General features: G+C 39.8%; 1 protein-coding gene, 1 long non-coding RNA gene and 1 other non-coding gene across 3 annotated transcripts; all 3 read left to right on the top strand.

The window, feature by feature from the left end:
• Positions 1 to 182: 182 nt before the first annotated feature.
• LOC108057769 (uncharacterized) lies at positions 183 to 1007 on the top strand. Its single transcript, XR_011418821.1, has 3 exons — positions 183 to 310; positions 362 to 468; positions 528 to 1007. It is a non-coding gene; the product is annotated as an uncharacterized protein (transcript).
• A 3657-nt stretch (positions 1008 to 4664) lies between these two features.
• On the top strand, positions 4665 to 6442 carry LOC108057770 (trypsin-1). The gene is made up of 3 exons (XM_017142204.3): positions 4665 to 4987; positions 5307 to 5698; positions 6024 to 6442. Exons 1-3 carry the CDS (start codon positions 4783 to 4785, stop codon positions 6375 to 6377), a joined length of 951 nt encoding a protein of 316 aa, XP_016997693.2. The 5' UTR covers positions 4665 to 4782; the 3' UTR covers positions 6378 to 6442.
• Positions 6443 to 21590: 15148 nt separating this feature from the next.
• LOC138914811 (uncharacterized) lies at positions 21591 to 22284 on the top strand. Its single transcript, XR_011420623.1, has 3 exons — positions 21591 to 21715; positions 21771 to 21903; positions 21960 to 22284. It is a non-coding gene; the product is annotated as an uncharacterized lncRNA (long non-coding RNA).
• Positions 22285 to 22766: the final 482 nt, after the last annotated feature.

The following is a 22766-nucleotide window of genomic DNA, read 5'->3' as shown; positions in this document are numbered from 1 at the left end:
ACATTATCGTATATATTGCATATATTTCGAAAGCCCTATAATTATTTTCCCAAATAAATCTAAAAGTGGAAAATAACTAAGAGTGTTTCATAATGTTTAATTCTTTTGATAGATGTGGAAAATTAATTTCGTTTCAGTTTTTTAACCAGGGAAATTAGATTATGCAGTCCAACTTATTGAAAGTCGATGTTTCGGTTTATTTAGGTAAGCGTATTTACAGAAACTGCACGCAATGTGCAAATGGCTCCTTATCGTTTTTTTATTTTATTTAGTGCCACGTAGGCACGGTCTTAAAAACCATGGTTCCTTGGTAAGATCGGTTTATATTCATACTAAAATCCGTTAAAAATTTTTTTTTTAGAATAAGGTGTTCCTTAATAAGCTTTTTGATGAAATCGACAACCGGTTTCTAGAAGTAGAAAAAAACCAAAGAACCTTAGGCATTCATCAGCAGTCATGTAACAACAGGTTTGTTTTATTAGTTTCTTCGGTTTTTTACAAATTTTTTTATATATATATTATTTAAGTTTGATTCACAGAAACGGATCCTCTTTGATGTCGAGCATAAAAAAGCAGTTCATTCTTTTGAAACAACTGAGCGAAACTGAGTGCCAAAATGAATTTTATAACAACTTGAAAACTATTCGATCGCCATACAGACCACATGAACATTTTGCCTATATACCAGAAAATGAGGATTGGACTGATCGTCCAGAAAGTTCTCGCCCGCGTCCACCTCCACCACGACCACCGCCACGACCTCCACCAAGACCTCCTCAAAGACCTCCACCGAGACCTCCACCACCACCACCTCGTCCTTCAACTAAACTTCCTCCCAAGGTTACGGCCTCCACCAAGAATCCCTGTGAATCAAACCACGGAAATCACGGAAATAAGATAGTAGTTCCGGAAATTGTTCTTCCACCAGGATTTGAAATCCTTGAAATAGAAATACAAAACACGTGTCAAAACGGACAACAGAGTAAATAAATTACTATTGACCACAAGTGCACCCTTCTTATAAAATATACAATCAAACAAACCAACCAAATTATAATTAAAAAGGAAAAGTTACATATTATTGAATGGCAAAATTAATTTTGTAAACAAATATTTTACTTAAATTTTAAAAAAGAGAGCACTTTAAATGAAACATAAAGTTAAAAGAATGTCCCAAGAATATTATTTAGAAAACGGTTTTAATATTTGTGAAAGAAAGTTCAAAGTAATTTATATTTTGTAATCTAGATTTCATTCCTTTTTTGTGTATTATCAGACCACGGTGCGCTTTTAAAGTGTCTCGCGTTTGGCGTTGACTTGTGAGAAAGCTGGGCCGGCAGGGGCGAAATATTTTAGAATTTTCACAACACGTCACACGACAGCAGCCCCCAGGAGAGGAGGGCATACATGGATGATCTTGAGGCCCTTGGCAGGCTGAGGGATTGGGAAATGCAGATGGAGGGCCTGAATCTGGACCTCAACTTGAAGCTGTATGGTCGGATGGCTGGATGGCCGGCACCCGCACGCTCATGGCTTGTATTTGGCTTGTTAACTGCGCTTGTTTACTTTATGTTAAATTAAGTTGAGAATCGTGCAATGCAAATCAGTGCGCAGTGCCAGCCGGAAAAGTCAGAGCCAAGTCAGACCCCAGCCAGACTCCGAGACTGAAGCCGAGATGGAGAACAAATCCAAGTCCGAGCTGGAGCCGCATACAATTTTCCAACTCTTTTCTAATTGCCAAGCCGACGAGCGGGTTCTGTTCTTCTGGAGGAGAAGAGTTCACTGATTGCTTTGCATACGAAATGAATTAATGTCATTGAGGAAGAAGATGTTGCCAGTTGGCACTGAGGGGCCGATTCTCCGGTAGCCGAAGACGACTCTTCCAGACCGCTCTTCATCTCCTTCTCCATCTCTTTTTTTTCTTATTCGTGCCGGCCTGGTACTAATTTGAATTACAGTGCACCAGACTCAAGACTGGCTTCCTTTTCATTATCTAAGGGTCTAAGACTTCATTGCTGGCAGTTATCAAATGCAGCACATCAGGCGAAGGCACAGTGCAGACTCCAAGTCAGTCTGAGAATTCAAAGACAGATGTCTGCCAGACGGCACTCGAAAAAAGCTCTTCAATATTTAAAGATATTTTAATAATATTATTTTTACCATTTCGGATTTTTAATCCTAATTACTATAAATTTTAAAAAAATTTAATAAATACCTTTAAACTGCCCTACTTGTAAAATCGAATTTTTCAATTATTACCAGAAACTTTCTCATCTTTTTAAATATAAAAAAATAATTAATTTGCTTTGAAGAATTTGCAGAAATATTTTTAAGTTTGTTTAGTTAATAAAAGAATTTGTTCTATTTCTTAGCTCTATTTTTCCCAGTGCATAGCCAATTCTAGGCTCTCTCTTATTCTCACTCGACATCTTTCTCCGACTTCTTCCCAGCTGGAGTCGTCGTCGCCGTCACACACAATAATTAAAATCTTTGCCTTTTGCCGTGATTGTTTCTACCGCCGAGATAAGTGCGGCAACAACTGCAAGCTGCAACTGCAACTGCAAGCTGCAACTGCCGCTTAGATAATGCAATGCAATTCAGTTCTTATGCAAATTTATGAGTGACTGACTGAGTGACTCTGACGGGCAACTGCCACCGGGCTAAAGGCAGAAAAAGCAAGTGAATGGCATGCCATTCAACCTTTCTAACTTGGGTTAGAGTTTGGCATCCTTCGCCAGTCTGGTTCAATGATCTGCATCTTATATATACACATATATTCCTGCTGCGTGTTTGTCACTCAGCCACGCCCACCAAAGGGGGTTGAAGGGGGAGGGAATTGTGGAATTTCGCCTGCTGAAAGCATAATGACCATGCTGAAATCCGTTTGTCTTTGCTCTGCCATCTTTTCATTGTTCTTTTTCTGGCAATTACAATTGCAACAATTAGACTCGGTCTGCCCTGGCCTATCTGCGATGCTTTCTATGATTAAGTTGTGCCTTTAACTAATGAGTCTGGGCCAAGTTTGTGGCACCACAAGTTCGGCGTTTATAAATTATGCTAATGTTGCGAAAAGAAACAAATTTCTAAAGTTGCCTACATTTGCATGTGTTTAGGGTTTGCATAAGAGTAAAAGTTATTTATGTGGGGAAGGCAAACCAAACAAGCCATTAGCATTTGGCGATTTGGATATGTGTAGCAAGGTATATTTTAAATAGGTATGCGACAGTTCCTAAATCTATCATTTCTTAATGGGTTTTTGGCAGATTTATGCCTGTCACAGTAGGTCAGCCACCGTTTCTAAATCCCAACCATAATTATTCCATGCCAATTTGTGTTCTTGCATAATTTATTTTTTTAAATATGTGCATGCAAGTGCCACATGTTGCATAATTTCAAACTGCACGCAATTTTTCAACGCGCTGCTTTTATTAATTTATATTTTTTGGGCGTTTGGATGGACGACACTCTGGCCTCGGGCGTATCAATTTCGAAACCAATCCAAGTCCAGGAATACAGAAGAGGGCAACGACGACGACGACGACGACATTCCATACAAAGAAATATGATCGAGGAGCCGGAGGAATAACTTGTCCCTCGTTCTGGTTGCGTTTTGTAAATTATGCCGAAAAGCAAACCCCCATCGCAAAGCCTTATAAATTATTCCCAACTGCAACAGGGCAGCGTGAAAGCGGGCGTTTGCCTCCGGTTAATGATGATACCGGATAACCGGCACTTAAAGGATATTTATGCTGCCTTGCCGCTCAGTTCGCAATTCGATTCCATCGACTGCGAGTGCGCGAGGAGAAAGAGACACTTGATTCCAGAATTCGCCAACTCAGCGCCCGAGTTTATTTTGGATTATTTTGGGCCAGAACCCAGATCCGTCGGGTCAGAGGCGCTGTCGATGATGCCGATGCCTAAGCCTCTCGAGATGCGCATTAAAAGTCCATTAAAAAAAGCGACGGGAGGCAGAGGCGGACTGCAAAGTGGTGAACTCGCTTGAGTTTGCTCCACTTTCATGAATATGCAAAGTTGTAATGGTCAGATTTACCGAAAGTTTGACGAACTTTAAATACTCTTTTGTGAAAAATGTTCGATTTTGACTAGAAAATTGGCATTGTAGAGATATAAATTTAAATATAACAGACTAAAATAAATCAAGCAAAAACTTTAAAAAGATTTAGAAACAATTTATAATTTTTAAAATTTTAAAATCAAGGTAAAGTACAAATAAGTCAAATGAATATTTATTGTAACTTTTGAAGTATATTTTCCCATCTAACCCCATTTTGATGGTAATTACACTCTATAGAGAAAGAAGAAAAGTCATTGAATGATCTTGCTAGTTTTATGTTTGGCTGCTTACAGTGACCATTGCTAATAACCCAATTTTTTCGCCTAACACGTTTGAAAACCTTCCGTAAGTGTATAATTTAAATGATATTAAAAAGTTTATTTGCCCTTAAAGGCAAGTTGTTCTGGATGAAAATGATGATTTGTACAGAGCCAAAAATACAAAACCCTCCACACTCGAGAACCGCAAGGTGAGCGTGTGTGCGGCGCTATAAAGTGTTATGCAAATAAGGCGCTGGCTGCCAAACAAAGAAAGCGGAGAAAGAAGGAAAACGCTAAAGAAAGAAAGCAATAAAACATTCATATTTTTAGTTTTATTAAAAAAGCGATCGACTTGATCGCGATGCCCCCCCGACTGGAGCAGACTATAAGTAGCCGGCGTTTGGCAAGCCACTCTGTCACTTTCCTCAGAAGTAAACTCCGGACAAGATGCGCTGCTACCTGGCCCTGCCGCTCCTGCTGCTGGGCATTAGCCTCACGTTGGCCCAGTACCAGTACCAGGCTCCCCATCAAACCCTCGCCCAGCAGTTCGCCGATGTGGTGGATGTAGCCGATCCCAATCCCAATCCCATCGATCAGGTCCGCGCCAGGCCAGTGAAGAATCGCAATCAGTGCACCACCAAGCAGAATTGCTGTGAGTACAAAAAAAAAATCTTAAATATTAAAGGATTGTTGAACATTACCTAAAAGAAAGCATAGATATTATTATGCCATAACTCATAATACAATCTAGCCAGAACACAGAAAATATACGAACATTTTTAATCAATAATGATATTATATTTAAAAGGATTTAAGATTAGGACTAGGATTTTTCTAAAAATTGTCAAAGATTCAAATTTAAAAACATTATTAAAAAATTATTATTCTATTTTAATCCAGTTCTCATGTTTTATTCCACCAAGAAATCCAATAAAAATATTTTATAAAATCCCAAAAACTCTATTTTACAGTCTGCGGAACTCCTAATGTCAATCGTATTGTGGGCGGCCAGCAGGTGCGCTCCAACAAGTATCCCTGGACCGCCCAGCTGGTCAAGGGTCGCCACTATCCCCGTCTCTTCTGCGGCGGTTCCCTGATCAACGATCGCTACGTCCTGACTGCCGCCCATTGTGTGCACGGCAACCGGGATCAGATCACCATTCGCCTGCTCCAGATCGACAGATCCTCCCGGGATCCTGGCATTGTTCGCAAGGTTGTGCAGACCACCATCCATCCCAATTACGATCCCGTCAACATTGTCAATGATGTGGCCCTTCTGAAGCTCGAGTCCCCCGTTCCCCTGACTGGAAACATGCGTCCTGTCTGCCTGCCCGAGGCCAATCAGAACTTTGATGGCAAGACCGTGAGTACAAGCTTTGATTTATTTTTATAAAGATTATTAGGGTATTTATGCTAAAAAGTTATTAGCTATGTATAACTTGACAAAAAAATTGTTGTTAAGATCTTAGGACAAACAATCCTTAAGATGTATGGGGACATTTAAAATCCACCCACCTTCTTTAAAAAATTTCTCGGAATCTATTATGCACTTTAAAAAATATGAAACTAAAATCATGAGAAATTATTTTACATTTTTATACATTTGTAGTGTTTAGAATTGCTACTTTCCTTTTTAATTATTTGGAATCCAATTTTCAAACTTTTCGGATTTTTAATATATTTGGCAGGCCGTCGTCGCTGGTTGGGGTCTGATCAAGGAGGGTGGTGTCACCTCCAACTATCTGCAGGAGGTGAGTGTGCCGGTCCTCAGCAATCAGCAGTGCCGCCAGACGCGCTACAAGAACAAGATCGCCGAGGTGATGCTCTGCGCTGGTCTGGTGCAGCAGGGTGGCAAGGACGCCTGCCAGGGTGACAGTGGTGGCCCACTGATCATCAACGAGGGTCGCTACAAGCTCGCCGGCGTGGTGTCCTTCGGCTACGGATGTGCCCAGAAGAACGCACCAGGTGTCTACGCCAGGGTCAGCAAGTTCTTGGACTGGATCCAGAAGAACACCGTCGATGGCTGCTACTGCCAGAGCTAGATCATTTCTCTAAAGAAACTCATTTGCTTGCTCCATTCCTAAATTATTCTAAATTATTGAAAAGAAATTTGCATCAAATAAATCCATCATATTCTTCGAACTTGTGTTTATTATTGGAACATTTTAAAGAGTTAGCTATTAACGAAATATTTAAAAGGGTAATGATTTTTAATAAATATAAGAATTAGTTATAAATAGAAAAATAAATAACAATAATATAAAATGTGGGAATGATATTAAATATTTCTGACTTATAAATATACAGACATTTTTTACAAGTCAAAAACATTTGATTTATGTTCGAATTTCAACATCTAAATGTTTGGCTACCCATAATAACCTCTTCATAATCCTTTCTGCGTACCATTTAAATGCCTGTCGCATCCGGCGGAGATCGCAATCGAGCAATCGTTGAACATTCCTTCGGCTCTCAGCCTGCTCCACCTTGTGGCAGTTTTGGGTAGAACTCGATGGGACCCACCCTCGTACTTGACGGCCATGATTAATGCCTCGAAATTGTTGCCGCTGATGGAAATCTTTTTGGCAGCGTTCACATCATAATCGCTCCGCGAAGACCCCGGCTCCGAGATCCAAAACCAACTGCAGGTCCAGTCGCTGTCAATCAGGCAGAAACTTGGCTAAAAACCTGCGAGCGGCATAATTTGTTTTGACTCATTTTCATGCGCAGCTCATAAATTTAGCCAGCGAGTGGGGGACTAGAGAAGAAGTACAGAGACCATATGGAGGAGTCCCTAGCACCAGCACCTTGATTATGATTATGATGATGATGCATGTGGACAGGACTGGGCAGCGGCGCATCTGCATAGAGTGGCCATTGATTTACTATGTGAACACTTTATGGCTGTTTAAGTTGTTAAATTGAATTAAGATGAAATAAATTCTCGGGCAATTTTTATGTTTGTTAATAAATTTTGCATGCCCTGCGATAATTTGAACGGCTCCTGACCGCCGATCATAAATCGAGCGGCTTTATGGCCGCTCTAAAAATAATGCAGCGCGCAGACAATCGAAATAAATAATTCATGCGACTGCGAATGGGAATGGGTATGTGCTATATAGCTGGACATGGACGCACATCCTCTTCCCATCCCGCGGAGGATCGCTTTCCGTTTCAATCTGTATCTGTGGGCCGGCTTTCAGTTGCTTTTTGGCAGCGCCCAGGGGAGCAACTACAAATGGACTGCGGATAGAAGGCGCATTGTTGGCCATTTGGTGTTTGCATTTTAGATTTCTTCACACCTGAACGTGGCGGTGGGTCTGGGTCCTCGGCCCTGCTCTGCCTCGTTCAAAGCAGCCGCCGTCGGCGATCGGCGGAAGACATAGGAAATGGCCAACCTGTCCGCGTTCCTGGCACTTGATCCAAGATTCACTGGAGTCGCGGTCGGGATTGCAGTTTATCTAATGCCCAACCGATGTCGAGGTCTTACCAAATTTGGCTCTGCTCGCAGGTTTTCTCAAACGTCCGGTCCTTGGACTTCGCCGGCCTGCGAATTTGTCGTGACTTGTTAATGATACATTTCGCCAGGTTCCAGGTTCTGCGCTCCAGGTTCCAGCCTGACGGGCTCTGGGCCTGGTCAAGTGTTGGCATGTCGCTTAAATGGTACATGGTGCCATCTTTGGAGCACCACACAGTGAGAAAAAATGTGTGGAAAGCCAATGCTTGAAACTCTTCAATAAAATTGAAATAAATAAGAAATACTTCAATGAGGTTGTAAAATTATACAACTAACAAATAATAAAGAATTACTTTTTTTATTTTACTAAATCCAATTTTATTTTAAGATTTTAATAAAAAAAAATTTCAAAGGCCCTAGTGCTTTGTAAAACTACTAAATATCTAACAAAATGGTATTTTAACTTTTTAGGAGTCTCTATCATATTTAATTATGCCTCAAAATTGTAATATTTTGTTCAAATTGTTTTTTAAATTATTTCTGATTTGAAACTATAGATTTGAAATCATATGGGTGTCTTAAACTAAACTCAATTATAAATTTACACGTTTTGTATGACTATTTTTGGTGCTTTTTGTGGCTGTTGTATTCAAAACATATTAAGCAATTCTAATTAAGTTTCATGAATTTCTGCCAGTGCACCTGTAAGTACCTTAGCAGTACTTAGGATAGGGCCAGCTCGAAACAGACTAAGCCCATGTTAATCATGACTTGGCCGCCACGGCCCTGGGGCTATCAGTTTTCATTGATTTGAATAGTTTTCCAACTCTTTTTCAATTTACACGGGGCCGCAGAAATATGTTCCTGGAGCAGCCGTCAGCCGCGTCTTGTTCTCGCCACAATTTACGAGCTGCAGGACAGACGAAATCTGGGCTCGTGATAATTAAACTGCGGCAGCAGCCAGAGTGAAAACAAAATGATTTACTGGCAGAACCTGCAGCCTTTACTTGCACTTCCATTTCCAGTCGTGTCAGAGCTCACTTTTATTTTTGGTCTCTGCCAGGCTTAATCTCATTTGTCTTAGTCGCCGACTTCGCGAACCTGGCCGTTGATGCCTCCTAAATAATGACCCTGTAATTACGGCTGTTTAGGCGGTTTAGTTGCCACGTCGAAAGCCGCGCTCGAAAGCATTCCACTTCATTAGCCGATGTTTATTAGTTGCCAACATTCGTTTTGCCAACAAAGCGACAATCTCAAGAGCTTTCGCTAAAACCCATTAGAAGATCACTCGCTTTAGTAGAACCCCCTTTTCATAAATGGTATCTGGAGGCTGTTCGTTTTACGACCCGGCTGGACGGGCGAAGTGTGAAAAGCCTCTTAAAAAGAGAGTTTATAGCAAGTCGGAAGAGGATTCAAAACCTTAAATCATTTTTAAGCTCAATAAAGAGTTAAGTGTAAATGTGATTGAAACCTAAGTGAAAAAGCTGTTGAAAGATTGTACAAATGGAAACGGAAATTTTTATTAGGAATTAAAAGTTTTTTAAGTCATAACAAATTTAAATTGAATTTTTTACTCATTTTTCTTTTGTTCCAAAAATTCAACAACAATTTGTTTTGTAAAATAAAAAAAAAATAATTTTATTGAAAAAGTAATAAAATAGGTATTCTAAAAAGTAAAAAATATTATTTCATTATGATTCAAGATAAGAGAATATAGAGAAAATCCCACTTTTGTTGAATTTCGTCACTGGGATTTCCACATACAGTACGTCCCGTTCTCATATGCATAAATCAATTTTTTGCGGACTTTACTTTTTGTTTCGTTTAGCCGTTTTTTGGCGCTGAACACGTTCCAGTTTTACTTTCGGTTGGGGGCTTTGGCATTTTTGCACGTTGCACATTTATTTTAATTTCTGGCTGATCTCTTAGCAAATAGGCTGGGCTTTAGCCATATCCGAGCACGATGCACGTCCGCGACTGGGACTACTTTATGTAGATAATCTCAGAGATGGACTGGTCGGCAGGGGAGGGGACTGGGGATACCAGGACGACTCGGGTTGCAAACTGCTCATTAGTTTATTAATTAAGTTGTGCTGCGCGATCAGTTTCCCAGGCTGCAGCTGCTTCTGCTTATTTTTCTGCTGGCAGCTCCAACTTCAACTTTAGCTTCTGCTTTGCAGATTTATTTCTGTCCATTATGAAAATTGTCTATGGCATCGCCCGTTTCTGGGCTGCTTCTTCTTAACATTATTATGCTAGTTGCTGTAGTTATTTTAAATTGTTTTGTCTGGCCTAATGATACCCTACACGGCAACGGGGCAGCGGCACTTTAATCGACAGTAGTTGGGCTTTAACGCCCGGCCCTCAGCCTTCAGCCCGCAGAACCAAATAGCTCCGAGCTCCAAGTTCCCAGTTCCCAACTCATTTCGGGCTTTCGGTTCAGGTTTGGTTAGCGGCCGCTAAGTGGAAGGTGTTGAGAAAATGCACAAAAATTAATCATTTTATAATTGCTAAATTGCCGGCGGCCATTCAATTGCTCGCAGAGCTTAATACCCTACACAGGCTGAGAAACTGAAGCTCATAAATTAGGAATTTGATGAGGCGCTAAGCCAGAATAGAATATGCATTAACAAATGGCCAACGTGGGCCTCTGAAGTATCTTCTTGTCACTTCTTTTGGGCCCAAGCCTTATAAGAAAAGCAAGACAAATTAGACAGAGGTTTTGGTACACGGAAAAAAATAACTAATAAGTGAAGGTTTACAAAAATATAATATTAATAAATAAATTCGAAATATTATTAAACAATAATTTAAAAAGCCCATAAATTTAATTTTCACATGAATATTTGAAAAATATATTATTAATATTAAAATGTAAATCCATAAATTTAATGTACTTTCAATACTTTTAACACAAAAATATTTTTGTATGTATAGTCAAGAATAATTTGTTTCCTTCTTTGTTTGGGTAACATATAAATATACCTGGTCGAACTAGGCCCATAAAATATGTTTGGAGCTATAGTTCGTTAGCCCGAAACGCTTGAGTAATTTCTTTTGAAGAATTTCTAAGAAGTCTTTGTTTTCCCCTTCGAATTGATGGCCTTCGCCCTGCCCCAAAATGACGTCATCCCGGTGACCTTGGAGCGGAGTGTGTGGTGTGCAAATGGAGCTAATCAGAATCAGAATCAGACCATCTAGACACTTTCGGATCCGCCAGTTTAGCCCCAGAATTCTCTGGGCTGGCCAAGCCTGACGCGTTGTCTACATTTTTCTCGCTTTACTTTTAATTTTGCACGCGTCCCAGCGGGTTTTCTTTGGCAGGTTCTGTTCTGTTGTTTTTTTTTTTTATTTTTTGTGTCCATTCTGATGAGTTTGTTTAGTTTGAAATATGTTTTCTATACGTGCGTCATGTTTGGACGTCCCTGGTCGCGATTCCTGGCGGGTCGGGCACTATAATTAAAGGTATTGGTAGGCGTTACTATTGGCTCAGGTCCTCGAAAGGGGACAGGTTGGGGAACTAAGTATATAAACTGGAACGACAGCAGATGGTCTCCCTTGTCGAGGTGGACATTGCATCAGTCGGAGAAAAATCTACAAAAGATTCGCCGCGTTTCAGCGCTGCAAACAGTTATGCAAGTTTCCTGTAGCGCGATCTTCTACCAAATTCATAGGAAATTGCCTTAGCTTCGGTTTCAGCTTTCAGTTTCGGCCACAACCGGCAGTTAATAGCCGACTTGAAAGCTTGGACTCGGACGGATGTTGGTCTACAATTTGCGCGCCCGGCTTCCAACGCCTTCATCTGCGCATTTGCGCCGCTTTTGCTCTGCTCTCGGAATTAATTAGCACTTTTGCCTTTAAAATTATTTACTGCAAATAACAAGTTACACTCGGCGGACTCTGATTCTGGCCATCTTCAGAGCTCCGACTTAAGACCCGCTGGTTTCGAAAGCGAAAATCCAAAGGGGTACTTCAATAATTTGCAACGCGAATTAACGAGAATTTGTGGCCGGCCCAAAATGATTTACATTTTAATTTGTTTATTATGCTCAACGGTTGCTCAAATGGCTGTTGCAGAATATGGAACAAGGTGAGGATTATAAATCAGTTCCAAGAACTGGGTTACGAAGGTGCAAGGTATTTTAAAACATAGGCGGGAAATTAAAAAAAAATTATAAAATTTATATGTTGTTCACCAAAAATATACATTTTTAGCTAAGATTTTTCGGAAAAGTTAAATTAAATAATTATCTTAAAACGATATTAAAAGGGCCACTAAAAATAATGTAAAAGGCAACTATCTCAAAGAGTGCACCTTATTTATAGTATTTATACCATAAAAAAGCAGACTTAAAGGCCGCATTTCCTGGTACTCTATAAACATGATAAATGAATACCATTTCTCATAGCTCAGCCAAATTTGTATCCCAGCCAGTCGGCAATTGTTATCCATTATTTATAGAATCGCCGAACCAATCTTCTTTCGCATGCTGTCACAGCCATCCATCGCGATTCTCGATTGTATAACCGCACAATGAAATTACAAAAGCCCGGATAGTCGAGTTGAGTTGAGTTCCCAACAACAAGTGCGGCGAGCGCTTACCGCATTAACAATTGCAAATCTTTGGCCACAATTTTTATGACTTTAATTGTTTGTTTTCCTGGCATGACGGAGAACTCAGCCCAGCCAGAAGAAGATCAGATCGCGGCGGAGAATCTAAGTACCTGGAGTACCTCAGCCGGCAGGTAAGTTGAGTTAGGGAAATCAAATCGCAGAACTCGAGCGTTGAGAAAGCCCCGTTAATGTGACCCGACGTGCGCGGCAATAGATAAAAATGCCCAGCAAAAAGACAAAAAAAAAACACAAGACAAAAAGGCACAAAACGAGGCAAGACAAACATTTCAGAGACAGTCGGATAGTTGGATAGTCTGATAGACAGATACGTAGAGTTGTAGTTGCGGGTGGCCAGAAACCGCAGAGACTTCGCCTCTTTCCCGATTTCCCGCTTTCCCAGCCATTTCCACAATGGGCCAAAAGGCGGGGGAAAATGATGACCTCGTGCAGAAAACTAAGTCACACGAAGTGAACGACCAGCAACGAATCAGTGACTGAAAAATTGCCAACAAAATGTGGCGGATGGCATGACGATGATCTGAGACAAAGTCACTGGGTGAAGGGGTATCCGAGCGCCCAAAAGAAAAACAATGCCAAGGCATTGACACAGCTGCAGGCCATGAGCTGCCCCCCAGATAAGCCTTTTGGCCTTAAAAGGAGCAGTATTGAAGTATCGTACATAAACGTTATCTTACGACCATGTCACTGAAACCCCAAAACAGTTACACTCGCCACTCCAGTGATTTGCGGTTCAGGCAGCAGTGCTAACTTTAGACCACCTTCGAAAGGGAGTGGAAAGTCGTATAAGGAGAGTGTGGTTTAATTCTTATTAATGGAAACAGCTTTGTATTTTTTTTTTTCAAGAAAATAAATTACAGGTTCTACAATCTCATTTCAACCTTATTTTCAATAAAATATGGTTTCAACATACCAACTTGATATTTTATCATTTCATAAAAGTTATAAAAATACTGTTTTAAAATATGTAGTGAACAAATATTGTAAAATAAGATAAACATAATATTTATTCATATTAGAATTATATGAATACCTTGATCTTTAAAAAGTAAGTATTATTTTAACCTGCACATATCAATCTGATCTTTTGTCAATTTTTTTCTGTGGAACACATTTAAGGATGTAATCTTTAAGAATTTATTTAATTCTGTTTAACCTACTCATACCCTATTTTTTAATAAGGCAACATAATCGAAATTTTTAAACTTATTATTGAGTCAAAATCTGCCAAGTGGGCCACCCCTGTTCCGAAGGTCCGATTTTCATCGAACTTTTTTACTTTTCCGGTTCACAACGAAAATATAAGAACTTCATTTGAACGGTTTTGCGAAATTTTGAGTTTTACCGGAGTTATAGGGGTCAAAACATGGCATTTTTGACACTTTTTCGAAAAAGTTGCACTCAGTCATTAATTCATAACTTCGGAACGGTAAGAGATATCTTTATGATGTTTTCACTAATCGCTCAAGAATTATTATGGCTTTCCATAAAAAAATGTAAAAAAAAATTAAAATTTATTTTTCTTAAAAATAAATCAACATTTTTTTTTAGTTTTTATTTTTTTTAGTGTTCTTCACCAGCTATAGAGTTTAAAACCATTTGAAAATGAAGTTTGATTCATTACGAAAAAGATCCAAAAAAAAAAAAGAGTGGCCCGGCCAAAGGTTTTTCGCAATATCGATTTGAAGAAGGGCGCACAGCGGATTCCCATACAAAACGACAAGAAGTGCCTCATTGACAGCTGCAGTCGGCTGACGCTACGCGCGCAACGGCATGTGTTGACCAGCCAATTTTCATGAGCAAGCCGTTTTTGTATGGAAAACCGCTGTGCGCCCTTCTTCAAATCGATATTGCGAAAAACCTTTGGCCGGGCCACCCTTTTTTTTTTTTGGATCTTTTTCGTAATGAATCAAACTTCATTTTCAAATGGTTTTAAACTCTATAGCTGGTGAAGAACACTGAAAAAAATAAAAACTAAAAAAAAATGTTGATTTATTTTTAAGAAAAATAAATTTTAATTTTTTTTTACATTTTTTTATGGAAAGCCATAATAATTCTTGAGCGATTAGTGAAAACATCATAAAGATATCTCTTACCGTTCCGAAGTTATGAATTAATGACTGAGTGCAACTTTTTCGAAAAAGTGTCAAAAATGCCATGTTTTGACCCCTATAACTCCGGTAAAACTCAAAATTTCGCAAAACCGTTCAAATGAAGTTCTTATATTTTCGTTGTGAACCGGAAAAGTAAAAAAGTTCGATGAAAATCGGACCTTCGGAACAGGGGTGGCCCACTTGGCAGATTTTGACTCTATTGAAAGTTTAGTTTTATATATACTTAGTTCTTTAAATACATTTTTACGCCACATTATCTCACTTTCGAATGTGGTGAAATCTTAAAATATAAAATTACTTAGCCCGTCCTGTGATAATATTTAAGTGGACTTGCTCTGGCCAACCTAATCCTCGTTTCGAGGCAATGGCCCTGAACCGTATCGTATCGGTTGTCAACTTCGGAGCGCTCCTTCACTGACACTGACCGCCAAAATGGAAATGCGTTACAAATCTGGCCGCAAGACAGGCGGCATCTGCATCTGCGTCCTCTATCCACCTGCCCCCTACCCATCCCCCACCAGTCAGTTGCAATTTCAATCAAGCAGCTACAGGCTAAGGGTTGTCCGGAGGCAGGAGGTGCCCACTGTGGATACTAGAGCATCGGCTGGGCAAGCAATTTTTATTGGCAATCTTATGGTTATCAAAATAAATGAAGTGTTACAGCAACAAGTTGCGCGGCGCGGAAGCCGAGCTACGTGCCTGCCTTTGGTCGCTGATTGCTTGGCCACACTGTCCCAAAAAAAGGGTGATATTAATCATTTTACAGAGGGACCTCACAAATCGAACTGAAAAACTGTGACTATAGAAACAGAAAGCGCACAAATAATATCTCTAAAAAGAAAGAATAAAAATACCAACTAATCAGTTAAAGTCTTGTTTTTGTATGTAAGAATCGAAGTCTGTACATATGATATCATACGATATCACTTCATTTTCCTTTTTGATTCTTAGTCTAAAGATACGATTAAATAATAATATATATCTATCCCCAAGAGGACCTTAGCAATATAAGATCAGCTTGACTTAATCTCTCTAATTAAACCCATAATTTATATCATTTTTCTCTCTGCAACGTCTGACGACTGCAGACCTTCCAGGATTTTGGCATCAGCAGACGTTGGAAAAGTGGGGAAATAGTTAAGCCGCCAGCGGATTGGAGGCAATTTTCAATATACAAATACATGGCATCCTGGCCGGAGTGGCGTGGGCAAAACTCTACAAACGCTGGCACAAATTGAATATTAAGCCAGAGATTCGCGAATCGCGATCTGCTGACCACTGGGCGATTCTGCAGCAGATAACAACGATCGCGATAAGCGACCCAGAAGGCGCTTCCTGCCGATCCAAAGTGGCCCGCTGTGGCGTTCGTTTGCCACACGCAATCAATGAATGTGGATGGGGATGTGGATATGGATGGGGATGCCCCTTGGACCCGATCCCATGCTTCAGCACTTTGATCATCATTTCGACTAATCGGCCCGCTGTGCAGATCCACAGATGCCCAGCCACAGATCCAGATCCCGATGCAGATCCAGATGCAGATACAAGTACGAATACGAATACGAGTTCGAGTGCATCTCATGCATCCACATCCACATTTACATCTGCAGCTGGGGCTGTTTATCTAGCTGCGATTGTCGCTGCCCAGTCACTTGGCCATGTTGTTAGTCATTTGTTATGAAACAAGTAAAAGGGTCTCTGGTCCGAGGATCTCCCATGTTGTGCATATGCATGAGACTCCAGTCCCCTCATGTCCCATGTCCCAGGTCCACTGTCCATTTGGCTGCTGCTGTGTGGCATTTCAACTGCCGGCCAGTTGCCATGTGCGGAATTTCTTAACACGTGTCACCCTGCTGCATTTGCCTTTAACTGCCGATCGGGCAGGGGTATTTAGCCACAGACTGCGATGGTATAATAGATCCCCAGTTGCCGTGTGGTTAGCTGAAAAGCCTTTTAATGAGATGCTGGCAATCTATTTGCTTATCTCCTGTTAGCTTGAAATAATAAGGATTAGCGAGTACACGATAGTTAAAAGAATTACCTCATTACTTTTTAGAGTTTTGCAATAACCTTCACTATGCTGAAACTTACTTTTTATTTAAGCAATTAAACGATTATCAAAAAGATTATATATTTCAATTTCAATTTATACGACTTTTAAATTTTTATTTCTTTCTATTTTATTTTTTTATTATTTAAACAAGTTTTTAAATTGAGCCTTATTAATCCAACGTTTATAAACCCCTTTTAAAGCAAAATTTGGTTCCTCCTTAAAGTTGGCTTTATATTAAGTTTCGAATATTTTTGACGCCATCTATGTATTAAGTTAAAAAAGCTTTATCTTAGCTTTGTGACGCGCTTTGTAGCTTAAAAAACCATAGTGAAAGTAAGCTCAATTCTGTGTAGAAAACTAACGTAGAAAGCATGTACAAATTTTTTGACCTGTAGATAATGGAAGTAAATACTTTGCACAAAAACTGGTTATTAAAAGTAAAGTAAATTTTAAATGGATAAATATATTTATTTATTTACATACTGTTTGCTTCTCTGTAAAAATTTTAATTGTAAATTAGTAAATAATGCTTAGCGGATTTCTTTAAGACTTTAGGTCCTTAAATAAAACTTAAGGAGACATTTCTTTATTGACTTTCCTGATGACGTAAGAACAATTAATAAATTCTAAATTAACCAAATTCCACTTTTATAAAGGATATTTCCTTGATTTATTAGTCACCAATTAGGGCTCCCATCAGACTCATACACATGACAACAAAGCGGTCATAAATCGGTAACCACCTCGACACAGACAGATTAATCGTCAAATGCGACGATTTAGACCACACCAAGGACATTTTGAACAGAAGACAGAAATCGGGTCACTCAGGTGATGAAAGGACTCCCATATTAGATGAAATTATTAGTTGGTATCAGGGAGAAACCATCTAAAGGGTAATCCAAAATTTACCTTTATTAGTCTCCGAATAGTAGTTACAGAGGTGTCATTAGACCAGCTCGCCTCTTAGCTTTATCAGTTGCAGCACATGCACGCTGATTTTTTCATTGAAGTAATTTCAGCCAGCTTACAACTTTCAATACTATAATATATTCCACGAAGCTTTCAGCTTTAAGTCATTAAATCGCGTGTATGTCTAATAAGCCGAGCGACGAGACACTTAATTATAAGCATAAAAGTCCCAGGTGGAACGGGGTCCGACTGGAACTACATAAACAACGGCTATTAGAGAGGACAGGTGAACACCGTGAATTTTTCCTTCTTTTTTTTATTTTGATGAGACCAAGTCGTCCTAATGCGACTGCAGAAGGAATTCATACAAATTAGCGGTGAAATAAATTAGGCGGCAGCGTCGCCGGTTTTCTGTCTCTGTTCCGAGTAAAAGCAAATTAAATTAGGCAATGCATACTGCTCGAAAGGGAGAAAAACGAGGCGAGCCAAAGGGAAAGCCATTCAGGTAAATGTAAAGTAAATAAAAACTGAAGTTTAAAATGTTCCTCTTTCAAATGCTCTTGTTGGCTTAATTTATAATTCGATACTTACGAAAATATATGTCAAAATTATTTTAAAACAAGAAAACATTGGTATTTTAAAATTGGGAATTGAAAGAAAACATTTTGTTTTTCAGTATCTAAAGGATTTAAATAAATAAAAAAATCAAAACACATTATTTGTTACCTAAAATTGAAATTATGGAGATTTATTAAATAAATATCGAATTCCACGAATATTGTACAGTACCTAAAGTTATTGTTATTTAAATTTCAGAGTTCTTAAAAATTTTCATTAAAAAATAGAGCAATCGAAAGGGTATTTAAATATCGCCCATGGGTCTTCCAAAGGTTGTGACCTATCGCCCTTTTCGGCTGTCGGTCTGCTAGTCCGTCTGTCTGTCGGGATGAAGGGTTTGCTGGTAAAGCGCATTCATGGCTGGGGATGTCAGCAGCCAAATGGGAACGAGCATCAGCCAAATGCGACATGACAGGCTGACTCGTCTCCCTGGCCCATTTCCCTTCTTCTTTCTCCTTTTTTTTTGCGTGGAGTGGTCCGACTTAGGCGGTGCTTAAAAACGCGTAAATGGCAGCCAGTCACATGCTAATTTGCAGCCCCACCCAATGCCATCGCCCCCCAAATAAACCCATATGCCGGGACAGCTAATCATGGCAGTGACAGTGGCACTAAAATGTCAGAGAATCTGGGATCTGCCATGAGAAGTGACGCTAATGAGCTGACATAATCCTAGGACCTGCGTTGGCGTTGCAATTAAAAATATTTAATCATTATTGGCAGACGAGGCATCGTGTGATTTTTTTTATTTTTCCCTCTTCCTCTTCCTTTTTGTTTTTAATTTTTGTGAAATATTCCCTGCTCGTGGTGGTGACAAATTAAGCCGATTGACTTTGACTTTTGATCCTCTTTTTGTGGTATTTGTTGCCCCCTAGAAAGTTTCGCAAAATGAGTTTTTAATGCGGAGGTAAAAAACGGAAATCTTTTCGGCCAGCTTATCGCTTTATCCCGCTGCCAGGGAAACTTGGAAAAGTCGAAGACCCACGCGTCCTACGTCATTGGCATGCTAAATGCCTGTTTCGCCTATTCATACGCCCCGTTGGCCGGCCTCAACTTCGACCCCCAGAATGGCCGGCCACTCGCATAAAAATGCTCATTACAATTGCGCCAAATTTTTATTGTTGCATACATTTCGCCGGCGCACTTGAGCTGCTTTTCTGGCCAAAAGTCGAAGGCAAAACTTATTTATGTTGTACACATATTTGCCAGCAATTTGGGCCGAAATACATGGACTTCTATATGTACAAGTTAACTGCCGGCAGTCTGGCTTTGTCTGCCCAAACGATGTTCAATGCCGAAATGGCGGAAGGCCGATAACCTCATTATTCATACTCCTTCTGGCTGATTGTTGTACTTTGAATATTTGATTAAGAGGCCAGATTTTTTATTGCCTGCCTATTTGCCCTCAGTTGAGCGTGATAAAGCCGAAAATGGTGGAGCATACACACTAGGAGATAAAAATTTAACAGGTTTGAAGGAGGAAAAAATTCAAATTGCATTTAAATTGACTTGCTACGAAAGTTGGAATAAATTTTCATACAAACCCGAATATATATAGTCCCGAAATAATCTAATAAAAGAAGATTAAATTCCTTATAGCCTTCAAGAAATATCGTAGACAGGCCTCTCTATGTTATTTCGAACAATACAATTATCATTGACAAAGGAAGTGAACCTGTGCAAACCCTTTTCATAGAGCAATTGTTCACTTTGGCCAGGGAAAAAAGAAAATTATGATCCCTGACCTGAATTCAACATTTCTTTTCACCTTCTTCCCTGTCCAGTTAATAATTGAGTTGATTTTACCCATTTGCTTTTCACTTTTCGGACAGCTCATGTCGGGCAAACATTTCCATCGAGCATATTTCCAATTATTCTGCCACTTTTGTGTGCCAAAAGGGTTTCGCTCCTGTCTGATTCTGTTTGCCCAAAGTATTGTCCCTCTGGCAAAGTGGACAGCAGACGGGGTTTTGTTTAGGCTCAAGTAAATATCATTTTCTGGACAAATAAACTTGGGGGAATTTAAGTATGGCAAAGTATACACAAGTCTCTCGAAGAATTCGGTTTATTTTAAGATCACAAAAAAATGTTTAAACATAAATTTATAGCATTTCTAGTGGTAGAAAGAGTATTTTATAATTCTACCTTATATCTGTTCAGCTATTTTTCCATCATGGAAATTTAACCACCACTTTAACCGCCGAAAATGAACTAAAATAATTTCATTTGAGAGCATATTTCGCCGAGTGCAAAACCGTAGGCTTTTGGCTTTGTGGGGATTTTTTTTGCATAGTGGCATGCACATTAATTGAGCCACTTGGGGCATGGCCTAATCAGCACACGCATAATGAGCACAATTAAAGGACAAACATAATTACAAGTGAGCTCTGCCCACACAGGGCAAACAAAAGAGCAAAAATGGCCAAAGGACTGGGCCAGAAAGGGGCAAACAAAGGAAAAGCACGAAAAGAAAGCGAATCCTGTGCAAACTGGGCAAATGAAATTAACAAATTTCGCTAGCGCATGCACAAAAGACTTGAGCCCAAAGCCCTCCTTACATATTTACGTATGGAAGTCACACAAAGCGATTTCGGCCTGGGCGCTCGATTACACACCAGACTGGGGTTTGGGGGTTTTTCGGTCCATTTCTGGGTTGGGGCTGTTAAATGCGGTGATAAATGAGTTAAGGTAATGCCTTACATGCGATGAGACTCCCGGGATACTCCTGCACGCGCGCCTCTAATGAAATCATTTAAATACAACCCACCCGAGCGAGCTGCTTCTTGCCCAGAATCGCAACCCACTGGTTCCTTTCCCAGGAAGTCCTGAAATGTGAATGGGATTTGTACCTACCGCAAAAACGTGCCAAAGCTCTTAGTCGACGGAGTGGGTGTTGGGTCATTCCTGTGACAGTAGAGGTTGGAAACCAGAAGCATTTCCCACTCAAAATATCTTGTTATCGCCAGTGCATAACTTTCAGCAGAGGCAGTTGTCAGGACATTTAGCAGGCAGGGCCTTAATTAATATTCCAGAAAAGAATGCTTACACTGGAAAAATAAGGGCTGATTTTGGCAGCACAGACGGTAAGTTTTTCATGTTGGTAAATTATTTATTGATATGGAACGATAATCAATTTGATATTATTTGGTATCAATTATGATTCAAAGAACCTCCAAGAGAGAGAATTTTACAAAATGATATCTAATATTAATTTTACCAGTATTGCTTGGTAGAACGACCAGAAAATTACCATCTTTGATACATTTACCATATTGATTTTATCCCAGTGAGTTTTTTTATCTGTGGATAAAAAAAAAAAAGCATATGCAAAACTTGTTATTTCAATAGCTTAGATTTTTATAAATCCCGAAATTATCAAAGGGCTTACATTAAAAAAAAAAGATAATAAAATAAATCTATAAAAAATATATTGTATAATATTACAGCAATAAATAGACAGTAAAAAGGAAAAGCAATCTTATAGCATTGCCCATTTTGTCACACCAAATCCTGTGCATCTTTTACCCTGCAACATTCAAAGGCAGCCACATCTATCAACTGGATACCCGAGGATCCTTCCATCTCCCGTTACTGCAGTAAGCCACAAAACCAGAGAGAGGGGGGAAACAAATTTCAACTATTTTAGTGCAGGCGCAGCTGCGTTAAGGACACTGACTTCCATTCCCCCGGCTGTTGACTTCGATATATCATGGCAAATGTCAAGCAGCGTGTTACTTTGTTTAACACCCAGCATCGCAGCATCCACATGGAAGCGCAAACACTTGTACGAGTGAGTATATTTCAGGGCCCAGATAACATTTCATTTTTTACGTCCAGCAGCACTTACGCACCAGCGCGCAAAAGGGCTGGGATATCTGGGTATCTGGAAATACATTACTGCAGTTGATGGTTTTCCAAACTCTGGGTCGCTCATAAAACAAAAAAAGAGTAGAAACTACGAAATATGCTAACCAGATGGAAGGCGAGGACCCTTCCCTTCCATTCCATTCCCTTTCCATAAATAATAAACTGGCTGTGTCTTTTATAGCGAGTGCGACGGATGCGACAGCTGCTGTTAATTTGCCGTGTCGTTTTGCAACACTTTTATGATTCAATTCCACCGACAGTGTCTCATCACATAAAAGGCCAAAGCGCCTGCATACACAATCCCTCTGAAGTGGGCGTGCCAATTAAGCCGAGGCGACATCAACTTTAAACTCCCCTAAAAACCCAGGCTTCAGGCTTTTACAAATGTTTACAGAAAGTGAGGAAAAGTGGGGAGAAATGGGGGAAAAAATAGGGAGGGGAAACGGATAGAAAAAAATCCTGAAGAGTAACCGCAGAAAAGTTTCGGGGCACGGAAAGCGGCCAAATGTTTGAGCAAAAGATAAACGCGGAAGGCTAAGCTTCCGTTTCCGCTGCATTTTTGCATTTGCGGATTGGAACAGGCCCCCCAACTGCCCAGAATCATCCTGGGTTTTTGCAATGCAAATTTTATCAAGTGGGATTGCATAAATTGTGACTGCCATTGAATTATGCGACCCTGTGCCGGCATTATGCACCGGAATTTAACTTTAATCAATGCCTCCTCTCCCCCTCGACGACTCTTGTTTATTTACATTAATCATAGTTAAACTGGCGCCACTA

The sequence above is a fragment of the Drosophila takahashii genome, chromosome 2L (genome assembly GCF_030179915.1).
Source record: "Drosophila takahashii strain IR98-3 E-12201 chromosome 2L, DtakHiC1v2, whole genome shotgun sequence".
Taxonomy (NCBI): domain Eukaryota; kingdom Metazoa; phylum Arthropoda; class Insecta; order Diptera; family Drosophilidae; genus Drosophila; species Drosophila takahashii.
Note: the sequence above shows the minus strand (reverse complement) of the source record. Positions and strands in the feature narration are given on the sequence as shown.

Excerpts from the sequence above, each read along its gene's own strand:
- LOC108057770 (XM_017142204.3), top strand. The coding sequence starts at position 4,783 with ATGCGCTGCTACCTGGCCCTGCCGCTCCTGCTGCTGGGCATTAGCCTC. Across the intron at positions 4,988-5,306 it reads CACCACCAAGCAGAATTGCT|TCTGCGGAACTCCTAATGTC; the intron begins GTGAGTACAAAA and ends TCTATTTTACAG. Across the intron at positions 5,699-6,023 it reads AGAACTTTGATGGCAAGACC|GCCGTCGTCGCTGGTTGGGG; the intron begins GTGAGTACAAGC and ends TATATTTGGCAG.